At 42.1% G+C, this 23,411-nt stretch overlaps 1 protein-coding gene across 1 annotated transcript in view; it reads right to left on the bottom strand.

Annotated features, from left to right (window-relative positions):
* The window catches only part of galm (galactose mutarotase), a 49,718-nt gene extending 35,078 nt beyond the window's left edge, over window positions 1-14,640 (bottom strand). The window contains exons 1-2 of the mRNA XM_072265686.1: window positions 14,237-14,640; window positions 10,909-11,063 (exon numbers count right to left, since the gene is read on the bottom strand). Of these exons, the coding sequence (XP_072121787.1) occupies window positions 10,909-11,063; window positions 14,237-14,423 (342 nt within the window). The 5' untranslated portion in view covers window positions 14,424-14,640. The remainder of the gene's footprint in view (window positions 1-10,908; window positions 11,064-14,236) is intronic.
* Between the last annotated feature and the right edge of the window lie 8,771 nt (window positions 14,641-23,411).

The following is a 23,411-nucleotide window of genomic DNA, read 5'->3' as shown; positions in this document are numbered from 1 at the left end:
TGTAATTAGAAAGAGCTTAGTTCCTTTAGCTGATGGAACCATAATTAGGCAGCCCAGATTTAAACTAATTGGTGATAGGAGTATAATAAAGCTGATGAAAATTATTATGCTCAACAGGGACTGGGGTACTAGAACTTACTATTTTTCTTTTGCACTACTTATTTAATATAATTATTCAATGCACACACACACTTACTGTAATTCAGGTTTTTTCTATATTTAACATGTTCTGTAATGCTGCTGCAAAGTTAACAAATTTCACGACACACGTTGTTTCTGATTCTGAAAAGGTGACGCAGGCGGAGGCCCTCACCACATCTTTAAAGCAGCTACATGTAGATCTGAAGAGTCATAAATTATGGGACTAAGGACCAAAGGCTGAGAGATGGGATTAGCCCGACATTCACTTTTGGGTGGCATAATACGACAGACCAAATGGCTTCCTTGTGTACAGGCACTGAAAATTTCTGTCGTTGCATGACAGCTTCCACAGTAGGTTTGCTGATAGTCATTCCTCAACTGACATCACAAAACACCAGATATGACTATTATTTCATTTTTAATGCAGAAGATTCTGGAAATGCTGAAAATCTAGAGTAACACACACAAATTGCAGTAGGTCAGGCAGCATTTAAGGAGAGGAATAAACAGCTGACATTTCAGGCTGAAATCGTTCATCGCGACTCTTTATTTCTCTCTATAGATGCTGCCTGACTGCTGAGTTCCTCCAGCATTTTGTACGTTATCTTAGCCTTCCTTGAGGGAGTTTTTAATGTACAAATTAGCTGCTGTGATCCTGACATTAATCCATTACTACTGCTCTAAACCATTTCATTGGCTATTAGGAATTCCAGCATCCCTTCATGCTGTGGAAGCAGCCACACGACAAATGGAAGATTTGTTTTTTTGGCACTGCAATCTATCTTTTTGCAAAGCAATGTAATACAGCTTTGTAAATGAAATCTGCCTACATGTGCAAATCCTGTTTGCAATGAGGCGGAAGGCACTTGGGTATGTTATCTACAACATCTTGTATTTCCACTGCAATGCTGTTTTTGTGTGTGGTAAAAGATGTGATATCTGACATAAATCTACTGAGCAACAGCACAGTGTCAATGTGCAAAATCAATTTGTAGCAGGCTCTGCATGCAATCTGAAGCACCTGGGGTACACACTGTAGAGGTTTGTCAGATCTTATATCCCAATAGCATATGCTTTTAATGGAAACTTACTTCTAATTGTGCACTTTCTAGGGTTGCAATACCTGTTTAATGACCAAAAAGACATAAACGCAAGACAGATGCTGGAAATCCAGTGCAACACACAAAATGCTCGAGAATCTCAGGACGACAGGCAGCATCTATGGTGTGGAATAAACAGTCGATGTTTCGGGTACTGAGTACCTGGCCTGCTGAGTTCTTCAGTGTTGCACCAAAAGGTCAGATTGTTCTTTATATATCTGTCCAAATCTGGGATATCATGAGACATTTACAAGATTCTATGCACCGTTTCCTTTTGTAAACTCCTTAAGTCGTTACTCTTGCCTGATTTTTTTTTTACCAGCATTGACTGGTTCTGACAAAATCAAGTCATCAGTCCTGAAGAAAGGTCTTGGCTCAAAGCTCCAACTTTTCACTTCCCTCTATAAATGCTGCCTGACCTGCTGAGCTGCTCAAGCACTGTTTTGTGTTGCTCTATACTTCTAGCATCTGCGGAATCCCTTGTGTGACAGTGACCACTATATGCTCACAGTAATCTAAAACAAAAGCCATACACAATACTGTGGTTCTTTTTGCTGCTACTACCACTGGCAAGTCAAATGGAGTAATATTTTCATGCACAACAATCTCGAAAATCTACAGAGAATGGCGCGAAAAACAAAACTCATCCAGTGAACAGCAGTTTTGTGGGCAAAAAGGTGGCTTTTGTTCTCTAAGTCTTCCTCAAATTGGCGCTGGAGAACTGCAAAACTTAACAGCTACTTTATTAGGTACAAGCAACACCTAATAAAGTGACCACTGAATGTATGTTCATGGTTTTCTGCTGCTGTAGTCTATCCACTACAAGGTTCGACATGTGTGTTCACAGATGCTCTTCTGCACACTACTGTTGTAACACACGTTTATTTGAGTTACAGTTTCCTTATAGTCAGCTTGAACTAGTCTAGCCGTTCTCCTCTGAACTCTCTCATTAATTGAAAAATAATTTCAGAGATGGTAACAAAATACTGGAGATAGTCAGCAGCACAGGCAGCATCTGGAGAGTGATCAGATTCCTGCATCAGACAACATATCCGATGTTGGGCAGAGGCACTCTAGAATTGTGGTTGAAATGACTGCATAAGGAGGATCTCTCTCCACAGATTATTCCTGTCCTGATGAATATTTCCACAATTGCTTTTATTTCAGATTTCAAGTATTCGGTATTTATTCTGTGGCATTTTCTAAAACGTGTTCAGGAGAATTTTCTTCATGTGTGGCCTTACATGCTTAACTAGCAGCATATACCGCTGGGAAATGAGTTGACTTTAATGCAAAAGAAACTCAGCAGGCCGGGTAGCATGGCAAATGAATGATCAACGTTCCTGTCAGGACCGTGCATTGAAATATTAAGTTATTGTGGAGAAGGATGATGATGAAACTAGAATAAAAACACCTAACAGGAGAAACTGGTTTTAATGAATTGACAGAGGATGTGGTAAGCAAATACCGACAGGTGGATAATTTTTATTATTCACAGGATGTGGGTGACTCAGGCAAGGTCAGTATCTCATTGTTCTGCTGTAACTTCCCTTTGAATTGAGTGGCTTGACAGACCATTAGAGGGCAGTTAAGGGTTGATTGATTTCAACAGATTTGCTGTGTACAGGCCGTACCTGTTCAGATACTTGTTCAATGCATGGTCCTGACATTTGTGTGAAATAAAAGCAATTGTGGAAACATTCATCAGGACAGGAATAATCTGTGGAGAGAGATCCTTCTTATGCAGTCATTTCAACCACGATTCTAGCGTGCTTCTGCCCAACATCAGACATGTTGTCTGATGCAGGAATCTGATCATTCTCCAGATGCTGCCTGTGCTGCTGATTATCTCCAGTATTTTGTTATCTCTGAGATTATTTTTCAATTAGCAATTTAAAGTCTCCCTTTATCTTTACTGTCAATAATTTCTCTGCAGCTCCTGTCTCCTTTGCAGTACCTGGGCTCCCCTAGTGTTTCTGAACTTAACAGAACAGAATGAAGGCATTTTTTCCAGCCCAGCACACAACTCTACTGCACCACTCTCTCCACTTCTTCATGGTGCATGTTTTGACACACAATACTGGATAAACAGAAATATTCTCCAACTGTATACACTATACACTGTCCTAATCCCTGCCACAAACCAAACTGAGTTCTCTACCCAAATATTCCACCCCTCTGCCTGGCAATTCCCTGAAAGTGAATCAAACATTGTTGTCATACTTAAGACAAAAATATCTGCCAACTCCATATCCCTTCCATACAAGAAAACCTCCTTCCATTTTCAGAACAACACCTTATTCCACAGCACCTCCATTAACTGATGCTGAAATCCTCACCTATGCGTTTGTTACTTTACTCAGCTGCATTGGCCTTCTTATTGCCTCAAATTTATAAGTTGTACCCTTGTTTTAAAGTTCCTCCATGACTTTGTCCCATCTTCTCTCCCAAATTAAAGTCCTTTGAGATTCTTCACTTCTTGACTCTCATTTACATGTAAGATACTTAGCCAAACATTTGCCTGCTTAGAAAAATTAATTAGAAAATTCCATAATTCCATCCCTAACTGCCTCTCCTATTTCTTATAAACCACCTTTCTTGTTAAAAATAAAACTACATTTTTCATTGTCTGTCCTAATACGTTCTTAGCAGAGAAAATATGAGATTGGGATATACAATATTCCTGTCAAACATTCCTGGATATTGTAATTGATTATGGGCCATTTCCATATTTTTCCTGTATTGTTTCTCCACTTAGTTGAATATCCCTTGGTCAATAAAAATCTGTCAATATTACTGAAATCTTCAGTGAAAACATATCCTTTCGGAGGGACAAATGCCGATTTTTATTACCCACCTGTGGAAAAATGCTTTCTCAACTCCACTCCCATCTGATCCAGCTCCAACTTTTGAGATCATGCCAACATTTAATAAAAGTTTAAACATGTAAATGAAGAAATAGATATCAGGGCATGCTGAGCATATGAGATGGCCACTTCTGATTATTTGAGAGGTAACACTCATTACGGACCGATTAGGTTGAATTACCCACTACTTTGTAGTCTCACCACTACAAATCTAACTCCAAATGTTTGTTCAAATGTTGGACTTGAGGGTTATAATACAGTTCGCTCTGATACATTAAAAAGTGGTATCGAGATTATTGCACATTTGCTGGTAACTGCGCTCCTTCAACGTCAAAATGCAGCCCGATCTTGCAAATACAGAGTTACTGCAGGTGGGTGTAGTGTTCAACTGCACTTATAAACGTAACCTTTCTGAGTGACTCAAAGCCACAGACACTGTGGCCTGACATTTCTATTACTTGCTACCACTGCATGTTTTAAAATGATTCTAGAAATAGGTTCTCATAAAGCACCGATATAGAGTCGAGCCAATGTTTCTATATTCTTATTGTCATGTAACCCTACATGTGCACCCATATGCTTTCTGAACTGCAAATACATGCGGTGGTGTTTGGAGGGAGGAGGTTACAATCATCTGTAAATGCTAGCACAGCATTTACCCCGAGTATTAGAGATGGGAAGATGCTGGAGGTTAGAAATGCTTTTCTGCCCATCACATCCAAATCTATCTGTCACTTTCCTCCTCCCCTTACTTGCCTTTATTCCTACAACTCATTCTCTCCCATTCCCTACAACTCCTTTTGACTATTTGACAATAAGGGTTAAGTTTATGGCACACAATCAACCTGTCAGCCTATGGTTGGGATATGGGAAGAAACTAGAACACCCAGCAGAACACAAATGGGGAGAAGGTACAAATTCCACACAGAAAGCACAGAGTCATAATCAAAACAGAGGCCTTGAAGCAGTGAGTCTGTAGCCTGGCTATGCCCAGAGTACTACGTTTATCTGACCACGTTCTCAGTCTGTGGACAGTGTGCCTGCTCTTCTACTTTGACCCCTGCGTCCAAAAATTCAATGAGATCCTCAACTTCACCCAGCAGTCTCCAAATACATTGAAGTATCTTTCATTACTCCCAATTCTAACAATGTGATGCCACTTATCACATCCTCATTCGCCTTCTCCTTTGACCTCTAAGAGGGGACCAATCTCTCTGTGATCCCTGATGCTCTCCTCAATTGCTCCAGGAACCACTGTGCTTCTGTGATACTTTCCAATGTGAGCACATGAAATACAACCTGTTTGCACTTGAAGGGCAAAAGGCAAATTAGCTGTAATGCACATATGAATGTCCCACAGTTGTGAAAGGCCATGTTTTAATACAAGACTTTTCACTGATAACTGCAACACCCTATATTGCTCATACCACCCCACCCCCACCAAAAAAACTTTCCTCTCATTGGGAGAAGCCCCTTCCAAGGAATGAACTAAAAAAACTTGGAAATGTTAATGATACTTCTGCACCATTGCTAAATCCAGGGACTCCATACCCCACTGCACTGTGGGCATTAGGGATCACTCTAAGGACTGCAGCAGCTCACCACCTTATTAAGGACAATTAGGAATGGGCAATAAATGCTCACGCAGCAAGTGATGCCAAATCAGACATATGATTTTTGAAAATGTTTTGCTTTCACTTACATTCTTCCCATTCTACTCTTTACCTTCAGGTTTGTTGTTTTTTCAGTTAAGCATATAGATACTCAGCAGGTGTAGACATACCAAGCCTGCTGAAAAATGCTCTTTGTTCTTCCATCCTCACACTGGTTTGGTCAAGCATGGCTGACAGTACCAAAGTATGCTCGTTTATCCATTCATTTCTGGATGACCTTAGAATGTGAATTTGACCCGCAAGCTCCAGTCACTTGTTACTTTAATTCCATGTCCTCAGCCTCCCACACTGTTATAATTCAAATCAATCAATCAAAATCAACTCTTAGCCTTTTAGGCAAGGCAAGTTCAGAACTAGCTCAATGTGATTGTGAAAGATTGAACAAGTTATTCAAGATATCCATTCAAATCTGTTTCTGAGGTATAAAGGTGTGAAGATAATGACTGTATAACGGAGAGTAATTGGGGGCAGGGAGAAGTAATGGTTTTAGCATCAAGTACAGGGATAATTGTGAAACTGAACATTTCTGGAGGAGGGGAAATGTCATAAGTAGAAAGCCAAAAATGAGATAGTTGGGATTATGGGAGTGCAGTTACAAGTCTGTTTAAAATCCCCTAATGCCACTTCTGTCCTCACTCAAACCACATACCTCCATTAAAACCACTTCCTGAGTACAGAAGGCAGCAGCGGGTCCATACGCTGAAAAACAGCTTTGACCAGTGGCCAAACTGGAGAGGAGGGTACTTCAATCAAATCCACTACCCAAATACTAAAGGCAGTAGCAGGTCAGTACAGTGCAAAAAAAGGCGGGGGGGGGTGGGGGGGTGACCTGACAGAGGAACATTAGAACAGTAAAAAACCTTTTGACAAGAACAGGCCTTTCCCCTATTCACATAGTGTGTTGAAATAACTATCGAGTTTAGATTTAAAAGTCTCTAAGGTACTACTCTCAACTACACAACTTGGAGTTTGTTCCATCTGTCCACAACTTGCTCTTTTGTGCTATGGAGGCTAGTACCCAAGATGGAGCTGATTAATTTTATGAATTTCTGTGACTTTTTTCGGTCCTGTGCAATAGCTTCCCTCCCCCATCCCCCGTGATGCAGCCTGTCAAAATGTTCTCCATTGTACCTCTATAGAAGTTTTTGAGTGTTTTAGTTGACAAACCAAATCTCCTCAAACTCCTAATGAAATATAGCCACTGTCTTGCCTTCTTTGTAGCGGCATTGCTATGTTGGGACCAGGTTAGATCCTCAGAGACCTTGACACCCGGGATCTTGAATTTGCTCACTCTTTCCTCTTCTGATCCCTCTATGAGGATTGGTTCAGGTTTCCTTATCTTACCCTTCGTGAAGTCCACAATCAGCTCTTTCGTCTTACTGATGTTGCAAGGTTGTTGCTGCGACACCACTCAAAGAGCTGGTGTATCTCACTCCTGTGCACCCTCTCATCTTCATCTGAGACTCTACCAACAATGGTTATATCACCAACAAATGTACACATGGTATTTGAGCTACACTTAGCCACACACAGTCATGGGTATAGAGGGAGTACAGCAGTGGGCTAAGCACTCACGCTTGAGGTGTGCCAGTGTTGATCGTCAGCAAGGAGATACTATCACCAATCTGCACAGATTGTGGTCTTCTGATTATGAAGTTGAGGATCCAATTGAAGAGGGAGGGACAGAGGCCCAGGTTCTGTAGCTTATTGATCAGGACTGTAGGATTGATGGTGTTAAACGCTGAGCGAAGGTCAACGAATAGCATCCTTACATAGGTGTTTGTATTATCCAAGTAATCCAAAGCTGTGTGAGGAGCCATTGAGGTGGTGTCTGCCATCTTTTGTGGCGAAAGGCAAATTGCAGTGGGTCCAGATCCTTGCTGAGGCAGGGGTGCATTCTAGCCATGACCGACCTCTCAATGCATTTCATCATAATATATCAATGATTTGGATGATGGAATTGATGGGTTTGTTGCAAAGTTTGCCGACAATATGAAGATAGGTGGAGGTTCAGGCAGTTTTAAGGAATAGAGAGGCTACAGAAGGACTTAGACAGATTAGGAAAATGGGCAAAGAAATGGCAGATGGAATACAGTGTCGGGAAATGTATGGTCATGCACTTCAGTAAAAGAAATGAAAGGATTGAGTATTTTCTAAATGCAGAGAAAGTACAAAATACTGAAGCGCAAAGGGGCTTAGGAGTCCTTTTGCAGGATTCCCTAAAGGTTAATTTTGAGGTTGTGTCTGTGGTGGGGAAGGTAAATGCGATGTTAGCATTCATTTCATGGGGACTAGAGTATAAAAGCAAGATGTAATGTTGAAATTTTATAAAGTACTGGTGATGCCTCACTTGGAGTATTGTGAGAAGTTTTGGAGCCTCATTCTAGAAAGGATATGCTGAAACTGGAGAGGGTTCAAAGGAGGTTCACAAAAATGATTCCAGGGTTGAACAGCTTGTCAAATAAAGAGCGCTTGTTGGCTCTCAGCCTTTGTTCACTAGAATTCAGAAAATTGAGGGGTGTCCTTATTGAAACCTATCAAATGGTGAAAGGCTTTGATGGAGGGGATGTGGAAAGTTTGTTTCTTATAGTGGAAGAGTCCCAAGACCAGAGAACACAGCCTCAGAATAGAGGGGCATCCTTTTAGAACAGAGATGAAGCGGAATTTCTTTAGCCAGAGTGGTGAATCTATGGAACTCTTTGCCACAGGCAGCTGTGGAGGCCAAGTCTTCATGTATATTTAAGGCACAGGTTGATAGATTCTTGATTGGGCAGGACATGAAGAGATACAGGGAGAAGGCAGGAGATTGAGGCTGAGAGGAAAATTGGATCAGCCATGATGAAATGACAGAGCAGACTCAATGCGCTGAATGGCCTAATTCTGCCCCTATATCTTATGGTTATCTCCTATCTTCTTGTGTTCGTTTAAGGGAACCAACTGCTAATTTATATGCAAACCCATATATGCTCAGCTTACTGAACTCCTGGAGAGATCCAGGACATTAATGGGAGTAAAACTTATGGATGTAGGAAATGCTTTTTGCTCTAAGTCAGTACAGTAAGCAAATTAAATGTCAGGAATATCATACATTTTTCCTCAGTATCAGGCATAATTCAATTTATTGATATGAGACAACAGATGCTCTAATTTGGAATAAGCAGAGGTAAGTTCAAAGGAGATGGATGAGGGCAAGTTTGTTTTTGCACAGAATGGTGGGGCCAGGGTTGGTGGTATATTTAGAGTCATACACACACACACAGAGGATTCTGGTTAATTGGGCCATCGGTTAATTGGGCCATCGGTTAATCAGGGCATTTACAATCAATCAAAAGAACATATCAGTGTACACTGAATGAATTCCTCCATCGATAACTATCAGGAACTAATACACAGTTCTATAGTACGGTATTAGTTTGGGTAGTGTTCAAATTTGTCCTGAATTTCATTCAAATACATAATTTGTTACTCAGTTAAATTGTATTTTGTTGTTTTTAAACCTTTTTAAGCTATTCCTGATGTAACCCAATTAACTGAAATCTACTGTACATCGGGACCAGTACACTTTGGCCCAATTAGCTGAAGTTTCATGGAAATAGTTAAAACAGGAAAAAAAGACAAGTACTGCACACAAAATGCTGGAGGACCTCAGCAGGCCAGGCAGAATCTATGGAAAAGAGTAAAAAGTCAACGTTTTAGGCCAAGGCCCTTCATCAATCCTGATGAATTGTCTTGGCCCTAAATGTCTTTACTCTTTTCCATAGATGCTGGTTGGCCTGCTAAATTCCTCCAGCATTTTCTGTGTATTACTCCAGCATCGGCAGATTTCTCGTTTGTGATTAAAAAAAAGACACACTGAGTAACAAATTACATATTTAAATGTAATACAGAACAAATTAGAACACTACTAACAGTACTACAGTACCATAAAATTGTGTAATAATTCCTAATTTTTAAATTAGAAATTCATCCAGTGTACACAATTGACAAAATCAGCGGAGACACCTAGAGCAGGTAATGGACTGCCTTCATACAATGCTATCGGCGATTGCATCCTCCACATCTTCACTTTCAGTGTTAACATTTAAATTGATTGTTGATGCCCTCAAGTTCTTTGCGGGTCCTAACTTGTTGAAGTAGTGAAATAGTTTCATTTTCACTCTCAGCCGTATCTGGCATCCCCAAGCCTGAATGCTTGAAATCACAGTAAGCAAGATTGTTTGGAATTGTCTTACTGCTTATTTCTCACCAACAAAATCATTATCGACAAAAAATCAGTGTCAAAAATCACTGTTTTTGAACACAAACACAAGCAACTGACACTATTTAAAAACTGTTCACTTTATGCACAGTGTAACATCTAACAGCCACACAAGTTCGTATGACTGACACTGGTTAGAATCTGTATGGCAACAGTCTCCTGTCCTAATTAAGTGGCATGGTGTCCCAAATAAATCCTGGTGATTTCCCAAATTACTTTTTGTTCTTAAAGATTTGTCCCAAATACCCAAAAGGAAAGACCATGCTTACAATAGTGAGTGCAGTGAAATTTTACCACATTGATTCTTGAGAAGACAGACTTTGCTGTATAGCGAAAGGTTAAGATAACCACATCTACATTCTTGAATTTAGAAGAATGAGGTAATCTCATTGAAACATACATGTGATAATATAATTTTGTGATATCTGTTCTGTGTTTTGCACCTTGGACTCCAGAGCAATGATGTTTTGTTTAGCTGCACACACATTTATGGTTGAACGACAGTGAACTTGAACTTGAATATCTGGATTCCACACTCAGATCTGCGGCACATTTTATTGTTGGCCCCTTTATTTATGGGTTGTCTTGAATTTTCTTTTCCTAACTGTCCCACATCTCCTACATGCCTTTCTTCCTTTCGCACACAAGAACCAGTTCTGTCCAGTTACACTGCTTCACTTGAATCTTCTTAACAGCTATGCGGGAAAACACATAGCTTACTAGTCCAGATGGGGGCTATGAGGAAGTTGGCATTTGGCCTCTACAAGATAGAGGTCAGCACACCAAAACCAATCCTATAACATTAACAGCTCTTATCTATACAGTGCCACCTGATTTCATCAGCCAGTATGGTAATAAATTAGGCTTACCTTGTCAAATCCTTTCAGGCCACCATGTATACTATTAGGCCCATTATTAATGGGCAGTTGATAATCCTTCCCATCTATGCTGAATTTCCCTTCTGCAATTCTGTTGGCAACACGGCCAATCACTGCCCCAAAGTAGGGATGCTTGTTAATGTAGCCTACAAAGGCAAATGAAACAGTTGTTGTTTTTGACAATAACAATTTTATGTTCTTTACAAGTTACACTTTTTTCTCCCTTCCTCCCTTCTTTTAAGTGTTACTGTGTCCCACAGCTCTTTGAGATGAGCAATGGGAGCCACTCAGATTTTTCTTGAGCTTCACTTGCAAGGCCATGCATATCAACCATCACTTGCCCCACTAATGAAGGTAAAGCTCTGACTCCCTGAACTATTGTAATCCTTCTACTGAAGGTACCAGTGTAGTTGAAGAGGGAGTTTCAGGATTTGGATTCTTAAATCATGTTATATGTTTTTCCCCACTTTCTTTTCACACTATATGTCAATGAACGAGATAATGGAATTGATGCCTTTGTGGGCAAGTTTGAGGATGGAGGGGGAGCAAGGATCTGCAGAAGGGTTTGGACATTGTAGGAGAATGGGCAATAAGTGGCAGATGGAACACAGTGTAGGGAAGTGTATGGACATGTTCTTTGGTAGAAGGAATAAAGGCAGATTATTTTCTAAATGAGGAACAATTTCAAAAAATCAGAGATACAAAGGGACTTGGGAGGCCTAGTGTAAGATTCCCTAAAGGATAACTTGCAGGTTAAATAAGGAAGGCAAATGCAATGTTACAATTCATTTCAAGAGGACTAGAATATGAAAGCAAGGATGTAATGCTGAGCACAAACAAGAGAAAATCTGCAGATGCTGGAAATCCAAGCATCACACTCAAAATGCTGGAGGAACTCAGCAGGCCAGGTAGCCTCTATGGAAGAAAGTACAGTTGATGTTTTGGGCTGAGACTCTTTTGCAGGACTGGAGAAAAAAAGATGAGGAGTAGATTTAAAAGGTGGGGAAGAGGAGAGAAACACAAGGTGATAGATGAAACTGGGAGGGAGAGCGATGAAGTAAAGAGGTGACGTCTATTATAAACGCACGACTCCCACAGCTACCTTGACTATACCTCTTCCCACCGTTACATGTAAAAATGCCATCCCCTTCTCTCAACTTCTCCGCATCTGCTGTCAGGATGAGGCTTTTCGTTCCAGATCGAAAGAGATGTCCTCCTTTTTCAAAGAAAGAGGCTTCCCTTCTTCCACCATCAATGCTGCCCTCAACTGCATCTCTGCTCTTACCCCCATCCTCCTGCCACCCTATCAGGGATAGGGTTCCTCTTGTCTACCATCCCACCAGCCTCAGCGTCCAGCACATAATTCTCCAGAACTTCCACCATCTTCAACGGGATCCCACCACCAAGCACATCTTCCCCCCACCCATCTTTCTGTTTCCTGCAAGGATCACTCCCTGTGCAACTCCCTTGTCCATTCATCCCTCCTGACTGATGTCCCTCCTGGCACTTATCCTTGCAAGCGGAACAAGTGCTACCCCTGCCCCTATACCTCCTCCCTCATTACCATTCAGGGCCCCAAACAGTCCTTCAGGGTGAAGCGACACTTCACCTGTGAATCTTTTGGAGTCATATACTGTATCCAGTGCTCCCGGTGTAGAAGAAGAAGAAGAAAGCCCTCAACTCTGGGTGGAGTCATCAGGACGCCGTCATGATGGCGGTTTTTTAGCAGGCTTTCTTATTTTTATGAGGCTGAGTTGCTAGCTCGACGCTCAACCCAGCACGGGTGGAAAACATGCAAGGGAGCTGGCTGGGTTCAAACTTGGGAGCTGGCTGGGTTCGAACTTGGGAACCTTTGCTCTGAAGTCCGGTGCTGATGCCACTACACCACCAGCCGGCTTGCTCCCAGTGTAGCCACCTGTATAACAGTGAAACCCAACGTAGACTGGGAGACCACCTCGCCGAGCGCCTATGCTCCATCCGCCAGAAGGAGTGGAATCTCCCAGTAGCCACCCATTTTAATTCCACCTCCCATTCTCATATGTCAATCCATGGCCTCCTTTACTGTCATGATGAGGCCACACTCAGGTTGGAGGAACAACACTTTATATTCCATCTAGGAAGCCTCCAACCTGATGACATGAACATCAATTTCTTGAACTTCTGGTAATGCCTCCCCGCCCCCCACGTGATTTCCTTGCCTGCTTATCGCCTCCCTCTGGTGCTCCTCCCCTCTTTCCTTTCTTCCGTGGCCTTCTGTCCTCTACCAGACTGCCCCTTCTCCAACCCTGTACCTTTTCACCATTCAACTTCCCAGCTCTTTACATCAACCATTTCCCTCCTGGTTTCACCTATCACCTTGTGTTTCTCTCTCCCCTCATCCCCACCTTTTAAATCTACTCATCTTTTTTTTCTCCAGTCCTGCCGAAGGGTTTTGGCCTGAAATGTCGACTGTGCTTTTTTTCCACAGATGCTGCCTGGCCTGCTGAGTTCCTCCAGCATTTTGTGTATGTTGTCTGATCTAATGCTGAGGTTTTATAAGGCATTAGTTGGACCGCACTTGGGAGTATTGCAAGCTGTTTTTGGTCCCTTATCTAAGAAAAGATGCAATGGCACTGGAGAGGGTCCAGAGGGGGTTCAGAAGAATGATTCTGGGAATGAAAAGGTTAATGTAAGTGTTTGATGGCTCTTGGCTTGTACTTGCTGGAGCTTAGAAGAATTGGGGGGGGGGGCGCGGGAGGAGAAGAAATCTCATTGAAGCCTATCAAATATTGAAAGGCCTAGATGTGAAGAGGGTGTTTCCTATAGTGGGAGAATCTAGGACCAGAGGAGAACAGGGCATCCCTTTAGAAAACAGATGAAGAGAAATTTCTTTATCTGTGGAATTCATTACCACAGATTGCTGTGCCAGCCAAATTGTTCAGTATATTTAAAGCGGAGGTTGATAGGCTCTTGATTAGTAAGGGTGCTGAAAGTTATGGGAAGAAGGCAGATGAATGAGGTTGAGATAGCAAATAAACCAGTCACGATGGAATGGAGAAGCAGCCTCAATGGGCCGAACGTCCTAATTCTGCTACTAGGTCTTATGATCTAGTGGTGCTTTATTTCACGTGACCTGGAGAAGGTGCTAGAGATGAAAGCATCTCCATCACGTTGCTCTTGGCAACGGTGGATCAACAATGGTCAACAACTCTGGAGAATAGGGACAGTATGAGGTGAGTGCAAGACCCATATATAAAGGGTTGCTGGGTAACAAAAAGACCCCACCCCTCAGAGTAATGCCAATAGTGGTCGGAGGGGGGGGGACTTTGGTGGGGCCCACCTTCGAGGGTGTCGAAGCCCAGGATGAGGTCCGCAGCATGGCCACGCCGGTCCTTGGTCTCCAGGCCCGTCACTATGGCGCCGAACGTCTGAACGCGGAGCGACACCGAGTCGGACCGCAGCAGGAAGCGGCGCACACGCCTGCCATCGGGCAGCGCGCCGAACTCCTCGCTGCTGACCTGCGTCATGGCGAGCCCCCGTTGCTCGGCGACCCCGGCCCCCCAGCGCTCGCCGATGTGGCCCGGCCGACTTAGTTCGCAAGTTTACTTCTATTAAAATCTGCTCGACCTAAGACAAACTGGAGGAGCAACTATCCACAGTTAAGCAGGAACTGTATAAAAATCTCCGTAGAGTGACGTGGAGCAATGCCCTTTGTCCAGCCCCACTTGCTGTACTTCGGGCTGACGTCTGCGCATGGCAAACATCCTGCCAGGCAGCCCGGTGGGAATTACCTGCTCCAGTACGGGGAGGAGCAATCAGAAGTTTGTAGCAACACCGGCACGCAGCTTCGAGCAACGCACAGAAAATAAATTTATACAAAAGTTGGTGGGAGGCAGGGCGTGGCCAAAACAAGACCGCGCTGCGGGAAAAAGATAGACAAGTCGGTGGTAGTAGTTCACGAGGTGGTCTACAGTGTTCCATTGCTGAGGTGGGATTTAGGGTGTTGTAGATCTCTTCAAGAACCTGATGGTTGGAAGAAAATGGCTGTCCCTGAACCTGGGGTTGTTGGACTTTGGTTTCTGTACCCCCTGGTTGGTGGTACAGTGAGAAGAGAGCATTATCTGGACGGTGTTGTTTCTTGGTGACGAATGCCACATTCTTGAGGCAGTTCCTTGTGTAGGTGGTTGCATGGTGGAGTGGACTATGCTTGCAACACACTGGGCTGTAGCCACTATTCTGAAGTCTCTTGCATTCCAGCAGGATTGCCAGATTGAAATTTTAATGTAAAGCCAAACAATACTAGAAAAAACACACGAAAAAAAGCCAAACAAATTTCAATATATTTTCATACTCACATCACATGAAAAGCTCCAGATCCAGGTCATCCTCTTCACTGGAATGAGTGGAACATTCAGCATAAACCTTGTCGGATGTGAATTTTTTTTTTAGCGTTTCTGGAGATGCAGTGAAGTCTTTGCAACATTTGCTTGAAAGCAATAGTTCTGCCCTGATTCTCACAATAGCATCAAGAAGATTCAGCTGCATTCTGTTTCTTGCCTTCCTTTTAACGGAGGATACAAGAGAAAATATCCTCTCAACTATAGCATTGCTGACAGGGGTTATTAGGCAAGTAAGGGCAAAGGTGGCAACCTCTTTATATGCCTGATGGTGAAGTACACCAAGCCAAAACTGTTCAGTGTCTGTAGGGAGTCCGTCTTTCTTACATGGAGCTTCTTCTTTCCAATCCACAAAAGGCATTTTTCTGTATTGTTTTTTAATAGTGCTGACGTTGTTTCCTGCAAGGTGTATAAAGGGTAACTCAGAAAACATGGGCCTTGAAACTTGATTTAAAATTACCGCAGGGCTCAGTTTTGATAAAATTTCAAATGTCTTTCTCGCTGACAGAGGTCAACATGTAACGACTGAGAGCTTCTAGCGTAGACATACATCTTTCTTTGACATTTTTTATTTCTAGATGGGCCTCAGCACTGTTGTTCTGCTGTAGGAACTTATTACATGCTGTTAAGAATTTGATACCAAAATCAACTTCATGAATTTTTTTTTCTGTCTTTTGGCATCATACAGTCTGTTCTGAAGACTCTTCTGGTGTAAGAATATTTGTTGGTACAGTTCATGAGGTTCAGCTTTGGTTTGCTGAAAAAGGCTGTTCAGTCTTTCAAATTCCTGCACAACAGGTGTTGCAAACTCAAAGAACAAGTAGTTTTTGTAGTCTGACAACATTTCCTTTAGGAGTCTTGCTTTGAATTTTGTATCAAACTTTGATTGGGCTAGTTCAGCAGAAGTGAAATAAGCCTTTAGCTCTTCCCAGTTCATCAAAATATTAAACATGACCTTTCCATGCACAAGCCACCGAGTAGATGAAGGCTTTTCAAAGGGTAGGGGGACAGTTCGGGTTAGCTCAAATTCTGTAGCTGTGTTCATCACTCTAAATTGGGTATTTCTGACAGCAAAAATCCAATATTTGATGGTAGCTTGGATACTGCATATTGAATGCACAGTGCCAGCGAATGACAGATACATTTGAGTTGTACACAGAAAGGAGACACATCTTTTAGTCTAGACCACATGGAGTTGTTGCACCCAACCATGTTTGATGCACCATCCGATGCAAAACCAACGCAGTTTGCAAGACTCTGGCCACATCTTGATTCCTCGTCAATCAAATTGAATATGTTTTCTCCTGTAGCCTCTTGCACCAGAATTAAACCTAGAAATCCAATTACGATTTCCTTTGTCCTATCATTTAAAAATCCAACTAAAATACACAAGTGTTTTTGTGTTGAAATGTCAGTAGATTCATCTATAATGATGGCATATTTCTTGTTCTGAAAGTCATCAATGAGATCGGTTTTCAGTGCAGGCGAAATGATGTTTTTGATTAAGCATGCACATTTAGTTTTATGTAACTTTATGTGCTCCAGTGTGCTCCCATGCCCATGTGCTATTATGATTTCACTCAGGTGGTCAATTGTACGTATCGCACAATGGCAGGTCATGCTTACAGCAACTTGCAGCTCTGCTGCCTTAACTTTATCATTATCTTGCCTAGGAGTCTTTGTTACATTAAGTTGTGTCTGGCCATTTGATGGAGTTCTCCGCTTGCGTTTCTCTGATTTTTCATGATTTGAAAGGTTGCTAGCTCTTGGTACAATGGTGCAGTGGCATAATTTACAATAAGCTGCCTCCGATCCATCAGCAGCCTTTTGGACCCATACAAATGTTTCTTCCCATTTGCTACTGTACTTATGATAAGAAGCTTTCCATTTCTTTGACAACATGACCATGGGTGTTGATAATAAATGATTTATAAAAACAGCTGAGGGTGTCACAGTTCCACCACAAAATGTTATTACGTATAGAAAGTACACTTCACAGTCAATTTGTATGATGATAAATCACATCCAAACAGTTCGGAGGTCCAAGACAAACTGGACCCGGACGTGACCATGTTTCTGACTTGCCAGTTGGCGCCTTCTTGCCCAGACTCTTGGTGGCAGAAATATTGCCAAATGTAACTGACCAAAACACATTTTTCTTAAAGAAAAATGTTTTAGAGAAAGGATGGTATGTAATTTTCGTGCAGATAATTTTAGCATGTAAAAAAGCCAGGGAAAAGCCAAATGAATTTTCTGACGTCAACCAAATTGGGAAAAAGCCAGATTTCTGGAATTTGGCACCGGAAAAGCCAATCTGGTAACCCTGCATTCCAGTGTGTTGGGATTGCTGTGCAAAGCAGTGATACAACCGATCTAGAGTGGGGCATGCATATTTGATGGGAAAGTGAAAGGGGGAAAAAGGGATTCTCCTTGCCTGCTTATCCCCTCCCTCCAGTGCTCCTCCCTCCTTTTCTTTCCTCCTTGGCCTTCTGTCCTCCCCTATGGGACTCCCCCTTCTCCAGCCCTGTATGTATTTCACCAATCAGCTTCCCAGCTCTTTACTTCACCCCTCCCGCTCCAGGTTTCACCTATCACATTGTGATTCTCCCTCCCCTCCCCTCGCCACCCCACCTTTTAAATCTACTCGTCATCTCTTTTTCTCCAGTCCTGCAAAAGGTTCTGGCCTAAAATGTTGACTGTACTTTTTTCCATAGATGCTGCCTGGCCTGCTGAGTTCTTCCAGCATGTTGTGTGTGTTGCTTGGATTTCCAGCATCTGCAGATTTTCTCTTGTTTGTGATTGTTTCTTCTGATTTATTATTCAGAAGCTGCTGCAGAGGATACAACCTATCTTACCTGCTTCACCATTCAAAAAAAACATTCTTTTCCCGCAGTAATGGCATTATCCCTTGACATCCAAAAATATGTTGTTTTTTTTTCTCTTTAATATAGTCAGCAAATAAATGTTAATTGCATTCTTTAGGTAGAGTACAATCTGAATGGAAAAAATAAACTCATCGTTCTGAAAGGCACGTAGAGTTCTGGACCTGGATTCGAGACATCCCAGCCAGTGGAAAACTCAGCTCTGCATCGACCCTGTCAAGCTCCTTAAGGATTGTAAATGAGATACAATTATTCTAGACTCAAGAGTGCAGGCTTGATTTACTTAATCTCTCCATAAGTAACAGCTTGCCTTTCCAAGAATCAATGTGGCAAATTTCATCCTCTTTTCACTTTAGACATATCCTTTCTTTGGCAAAGAGATCAAACCTATACACAACATTCAAGAATTGTATTCATGCAGGATTTGTGGAAGTAGAGAAAGACATCCCAGTTATTATGATTAGATCCTTTGGTAAAGAATAGTCCATACTATCAGAAGAACATAAGAATTGGTGCAGGAGTGGGCTATTTGCCCCTTTGCCCATTTATTTGCACAATTTATCTTCTTTTGCACATTGGTTGTTCAGTTTTGTTTAAGTATGTTTTTCACAAATTGTGTAAATGATAAAAAGAGTACTGAGAACATGAGTTGTAAAGTCCTTGAAAAAGTGAGCATGTAGATTGGAGAATCAGCTCAGAGTTGTGATGAGGAAATGATCCACACTGGTTCAGGAGCTGTAGAGTAGTAAATGTTCCTGAACTTGATGGTATGGGACCTAAAACTCCTGTACCTCATGCCCCGTGCCCCATGCTAGTCGTGAGAAGACAGCATAGCTTGGATGGTGCAGGTCCTTGACGATGGATGTTACTCTCTTGTGGCAGCAATCCGTGTAAATGTACTTAATGGTCGAGAGGGCTTTGCCTTCTTCAGACTCTTATTTAATCCAATTGTCCTTTTTCATCGGACCACCAGCATTAAGTACTATGGGTCCTGAGGTGGATGATGATACAAATGTGGGATCACAAGCTCCATTGTAAATGGGGCAGGGGGTGCATGATAGGGTGGGTGAATGGGTGGTTTGTGAGGTTGGGCATTCCTTCACTATATGTGCTGGGCTTCTGGGTTCTGATGAGGGAATGGAGGCTTTCAGTATCATCTCAAATGCTCCTCTTCCTCTTTTAAGAGGTTAAGGGCCAGAGAAAGCCATGAGTCAGAGGTAAAATTCATGTGACAAAGCTTAGAATATTCTGTCTTGTTTTGGGGAGTCTGGTGTCAGGTTTTTCACTAACGTGGCTTGCTCAACAAAGCTCACTCAGTATTAGGACAGAAATCTGTTTCTTGTCATACCTACTTCCTTTTGTTTTCCATTCTGCATCACTCTCTCATTTAAGACCATTATTAAAAGTTACTTTTAGACCATTCCTCTAGCATTCGTCATTTGTTCTGCATTGCATTTTCATCTGGGTAAGTTCTTATAGTTTTTCCATGTAAATGCAAATCAATGTCAACAATGTCTCGTGGAAATGACCCAGATTAAAATCATGGCATGTTCCCTGTATCCTGAAGCTTTATTCCTTTCCTTTCACCATTTGAATCAAAAGTACAAATAAGAGGGGGTGAGGAACAAATTAAGAGGGATGGAATGATGGAGAGGGGTTGGGAGCGAAAAGATGGAGGAAAAAAATGAGAGAGAGAGAGAGGATGAAATGAGTGGAGTGCATCTTTTTTGAAGCAAGGCCAGATTGTCAAATGTCTTCGGAGAATCACTAACATAGATCATATTTTGCTTTAATGACACACCTTCAGATTGATAGGATTAGTTCTGTATTTTGACAATACACGAAGGTTCACAGCAGAGAATAGGATTACGAGAATACAGGTCACATATGGGACATTTCCCCTGTGATTGGTACAGGGACCTCAACATTTCATCATATCTATTAATGACTTGAAAGGAAGTACAGTATGGAGAACTAGACTTAGGCGGTCACTCCAGTTCTGCAGGTGACTGAGACCATTCTGGAACCCTGAAACTTCCCAGAATGGAGCAGGAAGTCCCTGATGAGAAGAGCCAGTATTTGGATGAATTATTTGCTCTTCCTGCTGTTTATATGGGGCTTCTGTGTGCACTCAATGCATGGACAAGGTTCTCAGTGCCATTCTGAATGCTTCTTCTCCACTTTGTGCAGTCTTGGCCCAGGGATTCTGAGGAGTCAATGAGGATAGAAACATAGAAAATTGGTGCAGGAGTAGGCCATTCGGACCTTCGAGCCTGCACCGCCATTCAGTATGATCATAGCTGATCATCCAACTCAGAACCCTGTACCTGCCTTCTCTCCATACCCACTGATCCCTTTAGTCACAAGGGCCATATCTAACTCCCTCTTAAATATAGTCAATGAACTGGCCTCAACTGTTTCCTATGGTAGAGAATTCCACAGATTCACCACTCTCTGTGTGAAGAAGTTTTTCCTCATCTCGGTCCTAAAAGGCTTCCCCTTTATCCTCAAACTGTGACCCCTCCTTCTGGACTTCCCCAACATCGGGAACAATTTTCCTACATCTAGTCTGTCCAGAATTTTATACGTTTCAATAAGATCCCCCCTGCCCCCCCCAATCTTCTAAATTCCAGAGAGTGTAAGCCTAGCCAATCCAGTCTTTCATCATATGGAAGTCCTGCCATCCCAGGAATCAATCTGGTGAACTTTCTTTGTACTCCCTCTATGGCAAGAATGTCTTTCCTCAGATTAGGGGACCAAAACTGCACACAATACTCCAGGTGTGGTCTCACCAAGGCCTTGTACAACTGCAGTATTACCTCCCTGCTCCTGTACTCGAATCCTCTTGCTATGAATGCCAGCATAGTATTTGCCTTTTTCACCGCCTGCTGTACCTGCATGCCCACTTTCAATGACTGGTGTACAATGACACCCAGGTCTCGTTGCACCTCCCCTTTCCCTAATTGGCCACCATTCAGATAATAATCTGTTTTCCTGTTCTTGCCACCAAAGTGGATAACCTCACATTTATCCACATTAAATTGCATCTGCCATGAATTTGCCCACTCACCTATCCGACTCACCGTGCATCCTCTTAGCATCCTCCTCACAGCTAACACTGCTGCCCGGCTTCATGTCATCTGCAAACTTGGAGATGCTGCATTTAATTCCCTCGTCTAAGTCATTAATATATATTGTAAACAACTGGGGTCACAGCACTGAGCCTTGCGATACCCCACTTGTCACTGCCTGCCATTCTGAAAAGGTCCCATTTATTCCCACTCTTTGCTTCCTGTCTGCTAACCAATTCTCCATCCACATCAATACCTTACCCCCAATACCGTGTGCTTTAAATTTGCACACTAATCTCCTGTGTGGGACCTTGTCAAAAGCCTTTTGAAAATCCAAATATACCACATCCACTGGTTCTCCCCTATCCACTAGTTATATCCTCAAAAAATACATCCTAAAGGATGTCTTTACTTTCCAAATTTTTGTAACTTTCCTTGAATATCTTCCTCTCTTCACCTGGTAAGCTCTTTCAGTGGCATAAACAGTCTGTTTTGCAAGTCTGGTGTCGGGCCTGTGAGTGACTTGGCCTGCCCAGTGAAGCTAAAGCTGTACAATTAGGGCCTCAGTGCTGGTGGCATTAGTTCACCTGTCCTTGAGGTGAATCTGGAGGAGTTTGCAGAAGCAGCATTGGTGGCCTCTCTCAAGTGTTTTGACATCCTGATTGTAGATACAAACAGAAGGATAGTAACAATAATTAACTGTACACCATGAGTCTAGAACAGAGTTTGATCTACAAACACCCTTTCCTCAGACAGGCCAAAGACAATGGGGAATCCATCACTGACGACTGCCTTTGCTGCAATTTTGCTCTTTTAAGATATGGGGGGTGGTTCATTTTTTATCCAGAATTTTGTGATGAACTTTTATTGTGACACAGCAAATGCATAGATGGGAACATGAAATTGTCAAGGAAAATGTATGGATTTGACTATGTGGGGAGAGTTATGATGCATTGGTGTTTAGTATGTTGAAGTGTGATCTCCTATTCTTTAAACCAGGGGTGGCCAACCTTTTACATATCATGCGTCAATTTTTTCACGCATGAGTTCAGATGTGCCATACAACTCTTGTAACCCCATTTAATTCTTGTAAAAATACGTTAATATAGAACTCGTGCGTGAAAAAATTGACGCATGGAATGTAAAAGGTTGGCCAAATCAAAAAATATTTTGTAAATTGTGAGAAGCTCAGAACTACTAAGCTAGGAAGAGTGGAAGGTTGAATGCGGTTTGCCTTTATTCACTCTTAATGTTGATTCTAGATTGAGGTAGTTGTTACAAGTACACTTGTAAGGTGAGAAGAAGCTCCCTACCTCTGTCTGTAGAGAAACTGTTAAACTGAGTGGTTGGTTTTCACAGGAAAATAGAAGTCACATTGAAGTGTGTTTCAGTTCTCTGTTTTTTGAGGCAATTGTATTCAGAAGTGAAACAGCCACATAAGTAAGAGGATGGAATTTTCACAATGTATTCAGTGGCCACTCTATTACATACAGCAGGTGTTCATGGCCCTTTGCTGTTGTAGTACATCCACTCTAAGGTTTGATGTGTTGTGTGTTCAGAGATGCTCTTTTGCACACCACGGTGGGTATTTGAGTTACTGTCACCTTCCTGTCAGCTTGAACCAGCCTTTCCATTCTCCTCTCATTTACAAGGCATTCACTCAGACAGAACTGCTGCTCATTGGATGTTTATTTTGTTTTTCATTCTATTCTCAGTAAACTCTAGAGACAATTGTGTGTGAAAATACCAGGAGATCAGCAGCCTCTGAGATACTCAAACCACCCCATCTGGCACAAACAATCATCCCAGTGTCAAAGTTACTCAGATCACATTTCTTCCCCATTCTAATGTTTGGTCTGAACAACAACCTAACTTTTTGACCATGTTTGCATGCTTTTATATGTTGAGTTGCTACCATAAGATTGGCTGATTAGATATTTGCATTAATGAGCAGGAATATGGGTGTACCTAATAAACTGGCCGTTGAATGTATGTTCAGGGAGACCAACACTTCATCAAAGTTGAATCAGGACTCAATAAAACTTAGATTCATGTAGCACTCTTAATAAAATATCCAAGGAATACTTCAAGTTTGTAACAAGCAACATTTATCTTGGAGCCACAAGGTGGAAAGAATGCTCAGAGTTTTGTCAAAAAGGGCAAGT

Source organism: Mobula birostris, chromosome 8 (assembly GCF_030028105.1).
Source record: "Mobula birostris isolate sMobBir1 chromosome 8, sMobBir1.hap1, whole genome shotgun sequence".
NCBI lineage: Eukaryota > Metazoa > Chordata > Chondrichthyes > Myliobatiformes > Myliobatidae > Mobula > Mobula birostris.
This window is presented reverse-complemented; position numbering and strand designations above follow the sequence as displayed.